Source organism: Polypterus senegalus, chromosome 1 (genome assembly GCF_016835505.1).
Source record: "Polypterus senegalus isolate Bchr_013 chromosome 1, ASM1683550v1, whole genome shotgun sequence".
Taxonomy (NCBI): domain Eukaryota; kingdom Metazoa; phylum Chordata; class Cladistia; order Polypteriformes; family Polypteridae; genus Polypterus; species Polypterus senegalus.
The window spans coordinates 56,278,545-56,300,067 of NC_053154.1; the positions used below are offsets into that span (position 1 = coordinate 56,278,545).

A 21,523-nucleotide genomic window follows, 5' to 3' on the forward strand; every position below is an offset into this window, starting at 1 on the left:
CCACTACTCTTTTTAATATATGTATTGTGATGGACAATATGCAGAGGTGGGTGTCCCAGCCAGAAAGGAGGGTGGTTCCTTAACTGAACGGGAGGCCAGCCCTATGGCACTCTAAGAAATGAGGCAAAGAAAACTCTTCCTTGCCCAGAATAGACACAGAGGATGTCGATGCCAGGAGGAATAATACATGGACATCCTAGCTGGGTTAGATCCAGGAACAATACCAAGCCGGGAGGCTCGTATAATGGGAGGACTGGGGAGAACAATGGATTTGGACATTGCCTCCCCTAGAACATTAGATGGCAGCTTCCCGGATTGCTGCGGTGTCCCAGGTTCCCAAAGGATACTATGGGATTTAAAGTTCTTTGTCTCAGCCATGTTGGGTACCGTGGGTGTCACCAGGGGGTGCTGCAACATGGAAGACCCATATGGCATTGGGTTTCTGCCTAACCTATAAAAGGACTTGCCACCCTCATGCAGGTGAGTCAGAGTCAGGTGGGAGTAGATAAAGATTGTGTGTGTGGTGGTGTTGAGGAGTAGAAGAGAGAGAGAGAGAGAGTGAGAGAGAGAGGGGAAGCTGAAAAGAATTGTGGTGATTATGCTTTTGTACTTATGTGGATGGTATTGTACAAATAAATCAACTTTATCTGAAAGGGACTGGTGTCTGTGAAGTTGTGTCTGGGGTTTGGGACTCTCTGGTGCCCCCTAGTGGCTCATAGTACATAAACAATCTGGACAAGAATATAATCAGTAAGGTGCTTAAAAGTTTCCAGATATTACCAAACTATTTGGAAGGGCAGATGATATACAATCAGCTAAATTGTTGAATGACTTGGATAGCATATAGACATGAAAATATTTATGGCACATTAAATTTTATATAAGGAAAAGTAAGGTACTACACGTAGGAAGTATCAATGTTAAATTTAAATGCACAATGGGAGGCCTGAAGGGCATAGGAGTCAAGCAATGTGCCATGATGGTAAGACTTTGGACTTCAGAACCTGAGGTTGTGGGTTCAAATACCACTACTAACATTGTGTGACCATGAGCAAGTCACTTCATATGCCCATACTCCAACTGGAAAAACAAAAAGAAATATATCCAATTGTATTTAAAATGTCGTCTTGGATTAAAGCATCTGCCAAATAATAACAGTTTTACAGAAGCACTATTTCTCTCATTTAAAGATTTACCAATGTTGTTTCTTGTCCTAGATTGTATATAAACACAGGGAACTCCCGTTTCTGTATTACATCTTGCCTGAAGAAGGGGCCTGAGTTGCATCGAAAGCTTGCATTTTGTAATCCTTTTAGTTAGCCAATAAAAGGTGTCATTTTGCTTGGTTTTTCTCTAGAAGCAATATAAGAAAGCCAATAGGATGTTAGGTTATATATTATGACTAGCCATCCCCCATGGCGTTACCCTCGGAGTTGTGAAACAGGACAGTGAGTAGGTGCCCACCCAGCTCTCTATTCCTGACATCACTCTTCCCCCTCCCCTCGGCCCGCAGCGTCTGTCTCAGATTTGTGTGAATATATCGCTCCTGCAAGTGAACTATGATTCTTAGCGCAATGAGAGAAGCTGCAAAATCAACCGGAATGTTCAAGCAAATTATAGAAATAAAAGATCTAAATCTGTTAAGTAGAGAAACTCTAGACACAGCGTGTGTATTAACTTGTGGATTTTTCTGTGAGTATTTGGTGGCAGCGTCACAAAGTCGTAACACTGCGTTAGCTGCGGAGCGCAGCTCAGAGCGAAATGAGGTGAATGGGAGGGGAGATGATGACGTGACTCCCCCACCCGCCTTAACTGTCAATCCTCCACAAACACAGTCTCTCGGAATTTGCATAAGCACAGCCCCTCACCTGCAATTTTAACTTAGTTACAAAGTGATCAAAACTCTCCTCTCATTAAACTTGTATCCCGCATTACCCGTGGGCATGACAAACGCCAGCGGCAGCTTGTCTATGAACTTAATTTAAACTTTAGGTTTACACTGTGCTTTGTTTCCGAAGTAGCAGCACTCATAAATACGGTTGTATATGTCACTAGCTCGCTTCTTATTGTTTCGCTGCCTTCTGAATTATATAATGCATGTTTTCTTCAGCGCTTTTTAGAGCTCTTCCTGGTTTTCTACGTACTGTGTTGACAGTCAGTTCACGTGATGATGTCACACGAAACTCCGCCCCCCCACGGCTTTCGAGCTCAACTCCATTACAGTATATGTAGAAAAATAGCTTCTAGTTATGACCATTACGCATAGAATTTCGAAATGAAACCTGCCCAACTTTTGTAAGTAAGCTGTTAGGAATGAGCCTGCCAAATTTCAGCCTTCTACCTACACGGGAAGTTGGAGAATTAGTGATGAGTGAGTGAGTGAGTGAGTGAGTGAATCAGTCAGTGAGGGCTTTGCCTTTTATTAGTATAGATATATATAGATGTGTGGAGTATAAGTCAATGAAGGTTATGCTTAAGGTATACTGTATAACGCTCTAGTTAGGCCTTATCTGGCATACTGTGTTCAGTTTTGGTTTCCATATTACAAAAAATGAAATTACAGTGTTACAGAAAGTCCAGAGAAGATGGACTGGGCGGATTCTGGGATTGCAGGGTATAAGCGTGAGGAGAGACTGAAAGAGATGAACATGGAGAATAAAAACTTATGAAATTAATTAGTACAGTACATCTCCTGGTTGGAAAGAAGGGCACATTTTGCACAAATGTCAAAAAGTCCTTTTCAAGCAAATAACTACAGACAAAAGTAATGTGGTGGAGAGCGGTACTTTATTGACCTTCAAATTTGTTAATTTGGAAACTCTAAATTAATAGGATGGACAGGCTAGGTAGGCAGAATGGTCTGTTCTCATCACAATGTTTCTAATGTTCTAAAAAAAATCCAAATACTTACTGAAGAATGAGCTAATAAAAAAATTCAACATGAACTCAAAACCTGGATAAATGAAAGTTCTCCAGAGAATCAAATGAAAAGGATGATAATATGCATTGTCTATGGTGTGATGTAAACAAAAAAACTGTAATCTCCTACATATACTGCATTTGGATAAGCATACAGATACCTGCAACAAAGGTTAGATGTTGTATAGAAGATACTATACCTTAAACAGTTAAGGTGAGAAGCCTTTTGCTTCTTGTCTGAGATCTCGTCAAACTGAGCATAAGTGCAGTAAATTTGGGGAAAATAGAGGGCTTTATATATTTTTTTTAAATTATTATATACTTCTGCGTACTTAGTATATCCTGTTTGGGTGAGTGGCTGCTTTTTTAAAACTGTCAAAGCTTAATCTCTCTGTCTCTCGCTATAGCCTCACTTTGCTTGGGTACACATAACCTGTAGAAAAAAAAAGCAATCTGGGAGCGGAATGGTCATTAGCATTTTAGTTCTTCTGCTAGTACTGAATGAAGGTTTAAAGTACCACTTCTATATATCTTCTGTTATTGGTTTTAATGGAAAACAAATATTTACAAGTAAAAACAAGCTTAAAAGTCAATGCTGTTGTCTAAATCAGGAATGTCCATCTCTGATCCTAGATGGCAGTAGTGACTGCAAATTTTCATTCTAACCATTTTCTTAATTAGTGACCAGTTTCTCCTGGTCTTCTTCTGCCTTAATTTTAACTGACTTGCTATTGAAGACTCAGACCCCTTAATTGTTCCTTTTATTTTTTAATTACATTTTATTTGTTAACTGTTAATCTGCTTAGGTACAAAAAATATTTTCACAGTGTTCATAGGAAAAAAATCAACAGTTTTTGAATTGTCTACCGTGGTAGAATAAGAGCACCAACAAGCCATGAAATTAAATAATGGGTTTAATGAACAGCAGTGAACAGCTTCTAGTTAAGAAACTGGTTGAAGTGAAATTGGTTGGAGTTTGTGGCCCTGTCTTAGCTGGCCTTCTGTTGGCTTGCTTCACATTACATTTTTGTTTGACTGGCGTTTAAGGAAAAAAGAAGCAATTTAGGGACTAAATCTTAAAAACAAGGCAATTAAAATTAAGGAAGAAGTCATCAATTTGCAGCAGAAATTGGTCACTGATTAAGGTGGCAGGAATGAAAACCTGCAGTCACCACGGCCAACCAGGATTGGAATCAGACACCCCTGGTCTAAATATTGCTACCAAGCCAAGAGGCTAGATTATCTATTCCTTGTCTAGCTATGGTTCCTTGTGGATGTTTGGATGAATCCCTCTATTTATGGTAAACTAGATTTAAGTAAAAATTTGGAAATGCCATGCAGCTCTACAGTAGTGAGCAAGCAGCTTGCCATTGGAGGCCCTTAGGCTTGAATACGCTTGGTGTATTATGGACAGTGAGACAGATAAGAGGTTAATGGTAAGAGGGTTATAACTGGTTTTGGTATATATCATATCCCCATTAAGCAAAAAAAAAACAAAAAAAAAAACTAAAAGGTTAGTTGGAACCTTTTGTGTTAGATGAAATGAAAACGTGTTAAAACAGTCATAAAAATGAACACCGTCAATGAACCAAATAAAAGCCTCCGGTTCCTGCTGAACTCCCGTCTTTCTCCTTCTGCACCTTCTTAGCTGTTCCTTGAACCATCTAGAAATCTCTGCCTCTGTTCTCCACCCCTTTGTTCAGAGTGTGGCCCCTTTTCTTCCCTTTACTCTCAATCAAATCCTTGATGTCAGTCCTCCATGACTTTCTCCACCCTCCCCACTTGACCCAATAGTCACTTCCCTCTGAGCTTCATCCTGGCCGGGATGCTACAATATTCCAAATATTACTGGAAATAAACAAATCACAAAGAATTCAATAAATGCAGTAATCTTAGTGCTATAGACTGTTTTTAAACTATTATTTCTAAATAGTTCATAGACTAACAAATATACATTCATACGGCCAAGATTTAAAACATTTTTGTGATTATTTTAACCAGTTCTGCAGTAGATTTTTGTCTGTAGTAACAGCAAATATGTTTGATTTTTCCACATTGCTTTACAGGAAATATTTTGCATAACTTCCAAATGCATTTATCCAAATTATTCTATGAAGATATATTGAAATTAAATGAGATCTGTGTTCTATTTTAAAACATACCTTGTTTTACTTCAATAGGGTGCTCCAAATAGAAAACAGTTTGTTTCCAGTGAGTTTGAGGGTTCTGGGGGCCAGTGGAAAACATTACCTGCAAAACAAAGAAACGGAAAAATGTACAGAATAGTCAGTACTGTATCAAGATAAAAAAATGAAAAACAAACTAAATTAATGAAAATAAGGGAAACAATGTTGCACAAACCTTGCTCATGCAGTTCTTTTCAAAGAATATGTCAAAATATCCAACAATTGCCTACAAAATAGATAGCAGTATATAAGTGAATAAAAACTTTCATCATACTAAACATATTACTAAATCAACAGTAACAACTATTTTTAAGAAACTGTGCCTCAACAATGAAAAACATTTAGTAATCTGAAAGCGTGACAGCAAAGCAAATTCAGTTTTGGCTGTGGTTTCTACTTTTTTGAAATAAAATAACTGGATGCATATTAACAAATGAAAGATTACTTCAAATTTTTTGCAAATTAAATGTAAAAACTCCTAATAAGAGAGATTATGCAGTATTGCACTTTGAATAAAAATGTAAGCCAAGCTTATCATGGAACTTTATTTCTTGTTATTATTGGACACTTGTAATCAAAGAAACAAATCTATTCACTTTCTGAAAAGCTTATTTAAACACAGGGCCATGAATAATATGTGCTTAAACTAGAAGTATATGCGCAGAAGCCAATCCTAGATAGGACAGCATTCCCACACAGGGTGCATTCACACTCATTAATGCTGAGACAATTTAAAAATAACCAATGCTCAGTTTTAAAAGGTGTCAAAAATCCTTGTAAATATGTGGCGAATGTGTAAACTCTAAACAGACAATAAACGGACAAGGCATTAAAAACATAGGTACCTAAAAAAATGATATTTAAAATAGAAAGCACTTCTAAAATATAGCAATAGCATAACAAAATAATGAAAATAAAGTATTACAAATTACTTTAGAGACCTAAGCCTTCCAAATGGAAATGTTGGTTTTTACTAATTTAATTTTTAGTATCCTATTGTATGTATATTTTTTTAAGTTAGGAAACTGGACGCTTGTAACTTACTAATACAGCAGTTGTCAAGGTCTAATAACTTTTAAAAAATTGAACATTATTCTTCAGAGTTTAAATTCATGTATATTATTACTATTATATACGTTTATACTATACAATTTACTTTCTAGTTAAAGTTAAAAATATAATGAATAGTAAATGTACTATTTAGTATCAAGCAAGTAAAAAATAAAAAGCTATTAGAATCTGTTAAAAATCTAGTTATACAGTATATTCATGTTTTATTCAATAAGAATGGGACTCCCACTACTTTTGCACATGTGCTTGTACATTCAGTGATGTGTAACTAATAGCTTTTAATGCTAATACTCAGAAATACAACAAAAAAACCCTTTCTGACAATGCAAATTTTAGTGTTGACTGATTAAACATCATGATGTAACTTTCAAAAGAAAAAGCTCTGATATTTTTAAGGGTTGGTCTAAAAGGCTACATTTCATAATGAATTTAAGAAATGATAACCACAGGTGGAGACCAACTGTTACAAGAATGACTATTACATCTAAATACATAACATGTGAATAGATGTAAAAAACAAAGCAAAACAAATGAAATGATAATAAAGCCAATTATTATAAATAGTACTAATAGTGAAATATTGAATCATAATTAACCAAGATTAAAGATTTGTTAAATAGAGTCTTTGAAATTATTACATTTTTGAAATGTATTATTTTCTACATAGCTCTATTAAAAAATACACTTTTTGTTTTGAAGAGGACGGTGAAATAGTGTCTGCAGATATAGAAACAACATACCAGAAACACTGCAACATAAACTCCAAGAAGTATATACCATGTGTGTTTTACTGTTGTAAGAAATTAAGGAACATGTACTGTACATTTTATTAAGTTTTTTTTTAATCCAATTGACCTTTAGCATTAATTCCTTAATTTTCTACATTTTTTATAGATTCTTTTAAAGTTTAACAATAAACAAGGAGAAGTGCAAATAAAACTTTCCAAAGAATTCTTGTCTTCTCATCAACACCCATTATTCACCTTGTGAAAAGTATATGGCTTAAGTGAACCTAAGTAGGAGATAAGGTATTGGCAGTCAACTCCATTGAAGTGAAAAGCTCACAGAACAAAATGATGAGGTTAAATAGGTGAATCAAGGTACAACGCATAAAACTGGACCAAACAGAGGAGTAAAACCAAAATATAACAATGAGTCAAAATCAGGAAAACCAGAAACACAAACATACAAGCAAGGACCCAAAAATTATATTCCTGTTAAACAAAAGAAAAAAGCACCATCTTCAGTCCTACATACCAATCAAGAAAATTCAGTTTAGAATAAGACTAATAGGCTGCTCCTAGCAAAGGGAGGCGTATGGACTAGAGAGAGTAGTCAGTAACACAGTATACAAAATCCATCCATCCATTTTCTAACCCGCTGAATCCAAATACAGGGTCACGGGGGTCTGCTGGAGCCAATCCCAGCCAACACAGGGCACAAGGCAGGAACCAATCCTGGGCAGGGTGCCAACCCACCGCAGGACACACACAAACACCAAGCACACACTAGGGCCAATTTAGAATCGCCAGTCCACCTAACCTGCATGTCTTTGGATTGTGGGTCAGTTTGCTCAAAATGAAGTATCTGCTTTAAAATATATTTATTTTAAAAAGGAATAGGATAACAAAAGAAACACCTTTTGGGTATTTCTAGAATATCATAAAAATATAAAAACATAAAACAAGATGCTTCTGTATGCTAGTGATAGTTCTTAAAATCAGACATTTTATATTAATTGCTAAAATAAATAACAACATTTCAAATACTGTGTAAATTTAATTTACATGGAAATCTTTCCTCTTTGAAAATATGATACAAAACAGTGTTGTAGAAATTAATATAGTAACTCCAAAAATGTTAAAACTAAAAGGTTCTCAGAGTTTTATTTATATTACTTTCAACTCACTGATTTTTTTTATTCATATGCTGTGCTTTATTGTTACTAATGGACGTTGATGGCTACTTTGGAGATGGCATTTAATAGTGAAAATAAAGTGTAGAACACACAGACAAAAGTTGTATTAAACATCTCATCATAAACATGAGTAGATATTCGAGTTTTGGCATCAGCTCTGATTATTAACTTAGTGTTTAAGATTTCCTTTTACTTAGGCAGTAGAACAACATGTTAATAACTAAGTCCATCATTAACATTATGGGTTTATAAAATGTACTGCCATCCTCTGTCACCCAAAAGGAAATCTCCTTATTCATTTTAAGATAGTGTCCAACTATATTCCAAACCACCTGTCCAGTTCAGAATTGGGTGGTCCTGGAACCTATACCAATAGTACCTCATATAATGGAAGGCTTACTCATACTGACACAAACAATTCAGAAACTTGAACCATTTAAAAGTGACAATTAACATGACCTATATACAGCGCACATCAATATTGTATAATGATATGGCTGTTTAAAACAAGAAATTAAACATTTGTGGCATAGACATGTAAATGATTTAACTAAACAGCTCCAGTGATGTAATTTACAATAAAAGGCTTTCCAAAAGTGTTTGACTCAGTTGATCGAGCTGCCCTGTGGAACACCATGCAATATCGCAAGATACCCAAGAAGTTGCTGGATATCATGGCCTGCTTGTAAGCTGGTACTGTGAGTGCTGGATGTGTTCTTGCTCCTACTCTATCCAGGGCTTGCATGGACTGGGTTTTGGGCAGAGTCGTGGGGTCCAGCAGCTGAGGGGCATCTGTTGGTGAAGAAATATTCATTGATTTTGACTTTGAAGAAGATGCTATAATCTTTGCAGTGTCAATGGAGGTTCTTAATTGGGGCTATTCGAGAGACTGAGTGAGGAGTCTGAGTGACTGGGCTGGCGAGTGTAATGGATAAAAACCAGGAATGTGTGGCTCCTGATATCTCTTCAAAAGGATGAAGGTTCAAGTCTTGAGTCCTGATGCCTCCTGTTTTTCTATATGGTTGTGAGACATGAATGCTATCCAGTGACCTGAGAAGAAGACTGGACTCCTTCGTGTCTCTTCAGAGAATCCCTGGGTACCGCTGGTTTGACTTTTTGTCAGATGAGTCAGTTATGGCACTACGGCTATGTGGCGCAATTCTCCAAGGGTGATCCAGCTCACAGGATCGTCATTGCTGATGACCGGAGTGGAAGGACCAGGCCAAGGGGACACCCACATAACACCTGGCTGTGGTAGGTAGATGGGACTGGACTGCATGTTGGCCTGGGTGGCTGCCAACCAGGATCCTGAGCTGTTTCATCATTTGGTAAGTACAAAAATGTGCTGTACCAGTGCATGCTTCCTGACCTGACCTGATGTAATTTAGTCTAAAATAGATTAGAATTAATCTTTTTCAACATGAGAATAACTTCTTGTTCTTGTTTAAAAACATCATAAACCAAAAGACAGATTTAAAATATGTTCCTTGATATTAAAGGTAATAAAATTAAATAAAAAAATTGTTTAACATTGTTCTGTGCATTTAAATAAGACAAAAATAATGCACAGTAAAAAAGTTGTTAAATAGTCAAAATTCAAAAAAGGACACAATGGATAGGAGAAGACCTGCATCTGAAAGCTCAGGTGTGAATCAAAAGCTTAATGAAATTTAGCCTGCTGCCTGGGCCACGTCTGGCCATAGAAGCAATTTCGGTTCTTAACCAGAAATGACACCAAGAAAGTGTTTAAAACTACCATGAAGGAGAGCTCACATTGTGCCACAATGATACTGAGCACATTGAGTATGTCAGGATAGATGGGGCAAAGGCCCACTGATATGTGAAAGAAGTCAAAAAGGGAGAAAGAAGCAGAGAGGAAGGTAGAGGGAGACAGGAAGTGTTTTGTGGTACTTATGAGGGAAGTAATAAGTTGACATATTGCACAGGATATATAGAGATCAACAATTGTTTAGGAAGGCTGAAAGAGACAAAAGGGACATTGTTTTCCTTTGTTTACAATGTATTTTGTGTGTTTTAGGTATAAATCGACCTTTAAAATATGTTTGACTTCTTCGGAATTATTTTTGTAGTGGAGACTGGCTACAAAGACCCCCATTCTATTATAATGTATTCTGTACACCTTACAAGCAATTTTAAAAGATTCATTTATAATAAAAAATTGCTTAGAAAGTTTTCCTAGTTTGGAACAATCAATGTATTTAGTACATTATTTAATTCCAAAGATCCCTAAAATATATTTTAAAACAATTTTTATATAAAATCCATTCATCAAAATAATTGAATATATAGTTTATAGGAATAAACACATTGAAAAGATTACTACTTTTAACAATTTTTGAAGAAATTATATACATTTTTAAAATATACTGCATATTGGAAATGGCTGCATGCATTTATTTCAGGACTGCAAAACGATATTATTTGCACTGTGCAGAATGACTGCAGTCAGCAAATTGGGGACTTATATATTAGCACAGCAGAGCATGCTCCACAGGGGTTGTATTTCATAATTACTGTGTCAGTATTGCATGTTCATCTTGCAGCAGAAATAGAAGTACAAATCAGTTTTTATTGATATAGACAGGTGAGAATGAAAAGGCCGTGACGAGCAAAATTGAAAAACATGTCAACCGACTCGAATTATGAATTTTAATGATTCATGTTCATTGTTACAGAATATTTACTAGATCTATAATTTGAGTCTAGATTAAATTATCAAACTTATGAATGATTTCCTAAATCTAGCATCATCAGTTACAAAATTAATCCTGTATGCATTAAAAGCTGCTTTGCTAAATCAATGAATACTGAAATAAATGATTGTGCACAGCTAGTAAACAGACTTAAACCTACAATTACGGGTAAAAGTATTTGAAGATGTTCAAGGCTCGACTCAGCTGTAAGAGTATATGTAGTACATTTCTTATTAGTCATTGCAATGTAATGATTATTTGGAAGTAGTTTAACAAATAACCACAGATTAAATGTTCAGACAAAAATATAACCAAACCAAGCTACAGCACATATTTTATTAGTATGCTATTTACAGATATTCAAGCAAAAAGAGATGAGATGAGGTTGCAATAATTTATATTACACTTTTTTATTGTAACCAAAGTGAATTTAATATAAAAACTGAAAATCATATGCTACATGAAAAACTGTAAATGATATAGTTAGAATTAATAGGAAAAAATGTGAATCTCTTAAGGCATCTAATATTCCTGTATTAATTTCAATAAAAATACTGATCTAACATTTACCCAATCAAACTATAATCCAGACCAGTAATAAAACAAATAAAAAAAAACTGTTTACTTAAAAATGCCAACAAATGCAACACTGACTGACGGATCAAAAAGAAACACAGTTACAACATAACAATACAAAGAAAAATCTAATAAGGATATAGACTGAAAGAAAAGGTGAAGTTAAAAAAAAGAATACTGGATTTATTTATAAACTAACGGCAGATTCCTTCAAAAGCTGGCAGCATGAATAAGTATACTGTGTTATATGATTCAATCAGTACTGATGAGGTCAATGCAATAGACATGCCATACTTAAAATAAAGGCCCAGGAATTAAAAAATGAGAAGGACCATATCAACTGAAGTCTGGGCTTGACCATCAAGAAGTCTCCCATTCTGATTTAGGAACATAATTTTAGAGAGCAAGAGTCTGAAGATTTCATCTGTCTAACAGGTTTGTTCTGTGGAAGCAGCATAACCAGCTATTCTGGAATGTTAGGAAAAATGTTTCACATCAGTAGCAGAATTTTGAAAAAGACAGGTCACCAGTGTAGCTGTATCAGAAAAGCAGTTATAGAGTCACATAATTTGCTTTGAATAAAGACCTGGCCTGCAAGGCACCGTTGCTGGAAAGGATGCCATTCCGTTGCATGGGCCATTTAAGCACACACATTAATAAAGAGACAGTTTGCAATCAATCTGAAAAGCACATTTTCATTGATGTGGGAAGAAAACTGGGCTTGACATGCAACTCCACACAGACAACAAACAAATGTTGATATCGAGCCACTGGATCAGAAAGGCAACAGTGATTACTACCATGCCGATCCAAGAACAAAGTTTGATTAAACAAATAGTATTTCTCAGCTTGAAGACATACAAAAGTTTGTAAGTACATAACCTAAGCAAAACAACCACAACCATGTCACCTTCAGTCTAATCCTGTAACAAAGGTTGTACAGAAGTAAACAGATTATACCTCAAATCAAAACAAATCTTTGATACAAAAAGGTGTATATATATATATATATACATTATAAACAATGTGGCTTCCAGAACAAGGTAGACCCAAGTACCATTGAAGAAAATGCAAAACCATTTGCCTCTCAGTAATGGTTGTCCTTAATAATTCATTGCAATAGGTAATAAAGAATTGCATGATTATGGCTAAATATTTGCAAGACTCATCTATACTGGGTAATGTTAGTGTCTATGAGTAAATCATTAGAACAATTCTGACAAGAACCGGACATTCAGTCCAACAAGCTCACAGATTCTATTCACCTAGATTGCCAAAAATAATCTTGAGTTGAGATTCGAAGGTCCCTAAAGTTCCACTCTCTATCACACTACTTAGTTATTTATTCCATGTGTCTATGGTTCTTCATGTGGAGAGAAACTGTCTAATATCTGTGCAATAAAAATACCTTTAGCATCTGATTATCAGATTCTTATTAAAAAAAAAAGCAAAAGATGATGCAAAGAAATTCTTTTCAATATTTTAGTAGTAAACGAACAGTCAAACAAAAAGTGAAGAATTAGAGATAGTGAAACTGAGTTACAATATAAAGACAGTAAAACACCAAATGCTTTGAACTTGCATTTTACTGCAGTTTATATGTGTTAAGGAGTCCATAACCTTCCAAAATTTACAAGAGCTACGAAGAAGGTGCTTCGGAAAACAAGGAAAAGTGCAAGTTTAGATTAAGTAGCCTGAAATGTAACAAATCATAAGTCCAGATCACATGTCCTCACATGTTTAAGGAATTCAGTGTGTACAAAAATAAACCCTTAATATGTGTTTTTCAAAAATCTCTGCACACTGGGGAGATTCTTAAACACTAGAGTATTCTGTTGCTTAAAATAGGTGATCAGGCTAATCCAGGTAACTCTCTTCCAGTAAGCTTAATGTGCATCACAGGTAAATTAATGAAAACAATTCTTAAGAAAAAGGTGCTTTAGCAAATCATCAGCAATGGTTAAGATGGGGAAGGCAATGTTTTACTAGTATGCTAGAATTTCATGAGGAAGCAACACAAGCTTATAGAAAGAGAAGTGAATATGATACTATTTATCTTAACTTTCATAAGGCTTTTTATAAGGTACCACATGAAAGGTTAGTAATTATACTAAGAAATGGGAATTCAAGGCACAGTGTCTAGGTACACAGATGGATCTAGAAGTCATAGTGGACACATCGTTATCTATATCAAGACAGCATATAGAAGCGATTAGGATAGCTAATAAGATGTTGGGTAAATAAATATTATTGTACAAGTCAAAGGATGTTATGCTTAAGTTATAATGCACTTGTGAGACCTCACCTGGAGTACTGTGTACAGTTTTGGTCTGTAACACATAGCATTGCTAGAGAAAGTCCAGACAAGAGTGACTAGACTAATTCTGGGGCTAAAATGTATGAGCTATGAGGAGAGAGTGACACACTTAAAACCTTTCCAGCTTAAGAAAATGGAGATTAAGAGATGACATGATCAAAGTGTTTAAATATATGAAAGGTATTAGTACTGTGGACCTCTCCGCTTTTACTTAAAAATAAATTCTGCAACTAAAATATAGGAACATGGTCACACAAACAGCCATAGAGACAAGGAATAAATTACCGGTGGAGAGTAGTACTTTGGAGACCTTCAAATCTTGTCTTTATGTTACTTTGGGCAATCTAGGTGAATAGGATGGACAAGCTTATTAGGCTGTTCTCAACATAATTGCTCTAATGTTCTAATTTACTCCATAAGCTTAAAATATTAACACAATAATTAACAATGAATCTAAAATCACTGGAAGTGAGCCACAAATGTATTTAATACCTTCCACAGAACAGGCAACACAGAAATCCTGACATATGAAAAAGCTAGAAAAGACAATTACAGTGCAGTGGGGAAACAGTAAGGTTTCTATGGTTGTAGAATTATATATATAATTTTTACATTTACATTTATTTGCCTCAAGCATTCATCCAAGGCAACTTTCAACATTTATGATACAATTGGTTACATTTCTTTTTGGTTTTCCAAGTGGAGTACATGTAGGTCAAGTGACTTGCTCATGGTCACACATTGTCAGTAGCAGGAGTTAAACCCACAGCCTCAGAGTTTGAAGTCCAAAGCCTTAACCGCTACACCAGACCTCCTTATTTGTAAGAAATAAGTAGAGTTATTGTTGTTTTCGCTGTTAAATTTAAATTAAATTTCCTAATCTTATGGATTTTTTTAACTTAGCATGGAATGTACGAGTAATCCCCTTTTCTAAAAACACTTACCATTAGAAGGGTAGTCAATCCAGGCAACAATGAACAGAAAGAATGAATTAACCATAAAGGGTATGATACGGAACAGTTAAACATTCCTAAATACTGGATCAATTTAGAGTCAACAGACAACTCTGCATGAATGAATGCCAGATTATAGTAGGGAGCTGGATAAATAAACACACTGAATTGGAGTTTGTGCACCAGTGAATTAGTTGCACTAATTACAGTGTCTTTAATTCTCCGATACTATAGTTTTTTTGGAATATATACTTACAAATTATTTCTCAAGAAGTTAAAAATCTTGCACAACTTCAGTGTACATTTCTGTGTTAAGAAAAACTGAAAAGGGTATTATGCAAGTGCCCGAAATCCAATCTTTTTTCAATCTTTATACTATATAAGAGGTACAATTCTCTGATGCCTCATGCATCCCACATCACTTTATCCAATCTTATTATGGGGCATCTTGTAGTTCATAACTGAGATTAAACCAGGGTGAGAGACAAACACACAGAAAAAAATTGTAGGTGGTAAAAAAAAAAAAACAATGACAGTTCTCTATTAAAAAGTGATAGAAAAAATATTTATAATTTAAGTTTCATGAAAATGAACTTTCAAGTCTCTTAAATCGTACATTCCATGCTGTTAAAAAATCTATAAAATTAGGAAAACACAAAATTAACAGTGAAAACAACAATAACTCAAATTGGTTTTCCCTCTTTCTTTGTGAGGCTGCTTTAATAAAAACCAAAGAATGATTAAAAGAAAAATTTCTGCTCCCTAGATTACCTACACTCTCTCATTACTTGGGGATAGTTAGCAGATACTGTGCACTCCCCTTCGCTCTTACCATTTGTTCAGAAGGGATCTGAGCTACTATTCATGGCAATAGATTTGAGGCAAAAAGAGGACCAGTAGCGTATATTTTCCTGTTTTACATGACTGCAGGATTTTGTCCTTTAATTCCCGTTGCCACCTCTCCAGCCCCTTCCAATGATCTTGCACAACTTCAAGCAGGGTACTCTATGTGCATCAATCAGGAAGGAACTCTAATTATCCACAAACTCACGTTCGCTTGCTTGTTCATATATGTCCACAGAAACCCAAATTTCAATCCTTTTCTGGCTCTCTACTACTGGGCCCTCTAACACTCATTCAATCAGCTATTGCTAAATTATTCACTTCCTTTGCAGCAGCATATTTAAAGCCAGAATGTCTCCTTCTGTCCAGAGGCTCTGTGACCCTCACGCATGCCTTGTATACTCGTACCTGCACAGCTGTTTTGTTTACTGGACCTTTCTTTTGTGTCACCTTCTAACTTCCAAGGAAAGCGCTACATAATTATTTAAACAAATGAAAAAAAAAATCTATAAATAGTTACAAATACATGATGCACATGATGCAGCCTGCTGAGTTTGCCTCCATATAGACAATCAGATTTTAACAAATTATGGTGTTTGAAATTCCCATAATCATAAACCATGCAGAAAAGTATTAGAATTAGAACTGGGCTAGTAGTGGGCAATACACCAGTTGATCCAGTATAACAAATAAAATTCTTCTTTTGGTATGAATTTACAGAAAAGTGGTTTACAGAAATTAAAAATTACGAAAACATAAACATTAAACACAAAACATGTATGTGAAATAAAATGTTAAATGTGACTTTCTATCTGTGTATTAGTGTCTTAAAGGTAATTCCAATATGTGTGGACTTGTAAATGAAATATGATGTGGAAGTGAGTCTACCCCTGTAAGAGAATTACCCAGAGTGTTGTGATATTTAAACTGATTGCTTTGTCAATTGAAATAGAAAGAAAAACTAAATGATTAAGTCTAAATAATAAAATAAAACAGTTTTTGCTTTTCATTCCGTCTCAATATTTCTTGTAAATTTGTTTGTTTTTCCCTCTATTCAATGAGTTCGGTACTGGCACAGCCACTACCAAATAACTTCTTAACACTGCATTTTTCAGTTGCCTTTTCCAATTGTACATTTTTAGGGCATTTTCTGAATTGTGGTCAGAGTTGCTTAGTAAGACACTTGAGTTCACACTAGTTATATTTCACTTTTCTGTTACAAAAAGTACAAGTGTTGCTTAAATCAACCTTTTTAAATAGAGTTACTGCTTGTTTATGTGATATGCTACTCTTTTGTACAGTAAGTGGTTACACTTTCTTCACATAAGGAAAAGATGCATAATTCCTTAGTCTGAAGCCACTTAAATCCAGCTATGTTTGGTCCATGCATTCAGTTAGGGTCAAAGGGCAATTTTTCCTTAACATTTAAACTCTTTTGGGGAGGTGAAAGCCAAAGGCATGAATGCCTCGCTTAACACAATTCATTCAAATCTGCACACTGCCACTAGAAACTTAACTACTCCCTAGAGAGGAGATAGTAATGGACTCTAGTGTCTGAGAGGAGTAGTCATTTAAACTCTAGTCTGTGAAATAACACAGGCTGTAAAATTGAAAATGATGACTGACTTCAATGATAAATAACAGAAGCTGGGATTCTTTTTTTCAATACCACTCTGTATTGCTTAGGAAGCATTCCTTCAGCAACAGCAATTCAGCCTTTTGTTCACCAAAATATACTGTCAGTACAAATAGGACTTTGGAGCAACGAATAAATTAAACAAGATACTGACAAATACAAAACAACTCAGCTTAATGGACAAAACTGAGGTTCTATTTTGAACAAAGATGGTAATTACAATAAATGAGTTCCTAATGCATGCAAATATGAAGTCAAATTTGCGGAATTTAGGCCAGGACAATAAAACAATTTATAACCGAGGGAGAAACAAAACTACATGCATAAAAGTTAGTCCAAGTTATCAGTAAATACTGCATACAATCATTTTATATTTTTGAAACAACAATGGCATTTATAATTTGATAAAAAGGTGTATTTAAAAACACAAGCAAAATGTACTGATGATAATTCTGTTTATTATTGAAAACATGTAAAAAAGGCCAAACAGAATCAAAATGTGTAACACAAAATATTTCAGGCATTTTTTTGTCTATGTTTAGTAGAGGGGTTTACTGTGTGTATAAGAGGTGCTGTTTTAGAAATGTATGTCAAGGTAAACACTGCAGCAATGTAACTAGAGTATTGTCAACAGACATTTGTTTATTTTTCTTATTTTAATTGTTGTTTGTACTATTTCACCCCTTGAACACATACTCTTTCTTTCAAACAGTTATCCTAACATAGACATTTATAGCACTTGGTCCATCCTGCAATATTTCTGAAAACAATACATTCAAATTTGTCTAGCCCAAAATTGCCTAAGATATGAATGATATTTTAGTGTACTTCACAAAAGCTGAAAATTTAAAATTGATACACATACTTTTAAATACACAAAAAGCTCCAGTATATACATTTGTCTGTCATGTTTCCATTCCCTAATCTTACAAACGTTCTAATTCAGAATGAGGCACATACTTAAAAAGTACAATTTTTACAATGTATCTAAATTGTATGTAAACTACATTTAGTAAACTACATCAGTACTCTGTAGTATTTTTTTAATATGTGTTTGCCTTTGAAATTTCCTTTTGTACTTGGATATGAGAGCACTATAGATAAGAATGAAAATAAAATAAGGATGGCTAGCATGGGGTTGGGGGGTGGTGTGTCTAAGTACACTGCTGTATTTCATAAGAAAATTAAAAATTATCTTCATCATCACCAACATCAACATGGAGCAATTTATCATTTTTTTCTTTTTACTGGTATCATGTTTGAGCAGCGTGTGGCTGAGCCAGATACAATTATGCAGCTGGCCATGAAAGTAGTGGGATAATGGGCTTTTGATGGAGTTCATTCGACCGTATAGCCTGGAAACTCACTAGCCTCACAGGAGGGTTACAGATATTCTATAAAAATGTAATGAAACCAATGTATGTTTGTGTGCATGGGTGTTTACTGCTGTACATATCTAAACACACATAAGACACACAAGTGCACAAACATGAGCAAGTAATTGTATCATAAATGCAAAGTAAAATTTTGTATTACCATTAAATGAAAAAATGCTATAATACATCTGACACAATAAAAGAACAAACAAGATGAAAAAGCTGGAACAGAAATTCAGAAGTAGTATCAAAAGCATTTATAAATTCTTGCAAGTAATATATAAGCAGCTAATTTAATAGGAGGTTTGAATAATATTATTAGGCAAAAACTGAATACAGCATTTAGGAAGCATATACACAGATGCAACTTAATTACTATTTGCAAGAGGACATCAGAGAGTCTGTCCAGCTGAAGAATTAATCTGTTGGTCTTTTACTCCTACGCATTTTATTTTTTGTACATTTTTACATGATAGATTTTAGTTTTTCCTCTTTTTTTCCCTTGGTGTTTCCCCAAAATTGGGGCATATATTAAGTATTGCTTTGCCTGCCTACGGTAAAGTCATTCCTGATGGAGGATCGCAGGAATCATGGGAAAGAGGGGTCCATTCATTGGATTGGCTGGCCCAGCACTGTTTCAGCCGTGGAATGGCCAAATAGGGGAGGCAGCTTGATGGATGAGGTCTCCAGGACTCAAAAATATCCAAATCTTATTATGTGCTATCATCTACTGTTAAATTCTGCTCCGTACTTCTAAAATGTTTATTTTTATGCTATATTGAGGATTTGTTCTGTTCTGTGTGTTGTATTGTATTGTATTGACTCCCTTCTTTTGACACCCACTGCGCGCCCAACCTACCTGGAAAGGGGTCTCTCTTTGAACTGCCTTTCCCAAGGTGTCTTCCATTTTTCCCTACAAGGTTTTTTTGGGAGTTTTTCCTTGTCTTCTTAGAGAGTCAAGGCTGGGGGACTGTCAAGAGGCAGAGCTTGTTAAAGCCCATTGTGGCACTTCCTGTGTGATTTTGGGCTATATAAAAATAAATTGTTTTGTAAAACTGCATTGTATTACATTCTCAATGGTACTCTGATGATTGAAAACTTGTCTGAATCATTCACTTTCTCTCTATCTCTGGAGCTAATCTCATTTAAAATTGGTCAACTCCTAGTCACTCTATTGGGTTCCTCAGCCATTAAGCCTCTTGACACATCTCTTCATTGGGAAACACTCTAAAAGCCAGATGAGCTGCACTATAGCGCCTGGACCTGGTTTAGCATATATTTTCTTGTTTTTCTCATTTTCACAACCCAAACATTAAATGGGATATCACCTGGAATTCCAACCCTTTTTTCAATGTTATTTTCTTTATGTTATAATGCTTTCTGCCAAGGACGTACCCAGCTGTTCACAGATATAGCTGTATTGTTTTTTTTCCTCGTTCATTTTTTCATATAGAACAGATTCATGAATTGCATTTCACTTTTCATTAGTAATCTTATGCATATGCATAATCTCACTGCACCCAGGCCTAACCTGATTTACTATCTTGCCCATTTTCAAGTCACATCCTAAGGAATTCACAGTTTCTGAAAAAGAGGTAAGGTCTGAATGCTGGAACCATAAAATCTATAACACATATACAAGAAAGCAGATGTTTCTCTCCATCCTGGGGCCTGCCATGGAAGGAAACTAGTATACTGGACCTCCACATAATTTCAGACTCAGTTGCCACTAGGATTCTACTGGCTACTTCAGGATTCCCAATCATAAGTGCTTTGGGCTTCAATGAGATGTTTTAGTTTTGCCCTCACTGTTGTTGCCTCTTGACACTGCCAGTGTCAAAGGTAGAGGTGCTGCACAACAGAGATTTACACTTCAACTTCAGATGAAAATTAGCCTCCTGTTTACACACTTCAGGGTTTAACTACTGTTACAGGGGCTCTCTCTTAGGTAATTTACAGAAGGCCTATTATAACTTACCAATATAATTAATCTTTACAGTGCAGTACATGGGTTATCATGCAATACAAACATTTTGAGATTTCAATGGCTCTGTTAGGCACAGGGACAGACTAACTCTCTCACCAAGGTGTGTTTCTAATACAGTATGATCTGAAGCACTACATACATTCACATTTTAACTTATCAGTTATCGGGCTGTCCAAAGGCAATGAAACATATCACTATTGTGTTGTGTACTTGTATCCCTAAAGGAATCTAAGAAATGAAAAACTGGTGACAAGTATTTGCCTTTAGAAAAACTAGTGTATGTCATCCTACTTACCCCACTTAGTTTACTATGTAAAACTCCAGTTTACTCCAGAATGGTATTCTATTTACTCTTAATCAGTACCACATAACAAAATTTGTAACTATGAATGTAAGTAACTCAAGAAAAATACATGGAATTTGAAATATCACTTATTACTGTTTACTACTAAGCAGACGCCTTATATGAAAAGGACAATGTGAATGACAGTACTGTTCATTTAATGCAAGGTTAGGCAGACTGATATGATGAATGGAATGTCACCAGAAAAATAAGAGCAGGCATTCAATCACAGTGCTGACAGATTTTAGTCACTGGATGTCAATAATCCCTTGTGATATACTGCAAAATACCTGATAGGATTCTATTTATTTTTTACCTGCATTCATCAACAAAACCTTTCAGGCACAAATAAACAAGCCTGGGAAGCAGTTGGCTTTATAATGGACTTTATAGACCCTTTTTTGTTTAAAAAGAGCAAAAAAAAGGAGAACTCTGCTGAAATAAAACTCATGTTACAAGATGTATGCACTGTAGTGCATATGTATCTGTCATTTCTAAAAAAAGAGGAAAAAATCCAGGTTTTTTTTAAGACAAAAAAATTGTTTTCAAGACTACTTACAAAGTGCATGTTTTTGTAAGTTAATGAATGTGTTTTTTTATTATTTAAAAACTGTTCTTAACAGAAGAAATACAACAAATGCAAAACATGAACTAGCTTTACCACATTTTAAATACCTTATTTTT

At 35.1% G+C, this 21,523-nt stretch overlaps 1 protein-coding gene across 3 annotated transcripts in view; it reads right to left on the minus strand.

Annotated features, from left to right (window-relative positions):
• prmt3 (protein arginine methyltransferase 3) overlaps window positions 1-21,523 on the minus strand; it is a 347,047-nt gene that overhangs the window by 62,085 nt on the left and 263,439 nt on the right. For 2 of the 3 annotated variants that reach the window (XM_039749264.1, XM_039749273.1), the window contains exons 14-15: window positions 5,281-5,331; window positions 5,082-5,169 (exon numbers count right to left, since the gene is read on the minus strand). In XM_039749264.1, coding sequence (XP_039605198.1) covers window positions 5,082-5,169; window positions 5,281-5,331 — 139 coding nt within the window. Of the gene's footprint in view, window positions 1-4,561; window positions 4,768-5,081; window positions 5,170-5,280; window positions 5,332-21,523 lie in introns of those variants that run through there. The other variant, XM_039749282.1, reaches the window with a different exon arrangement.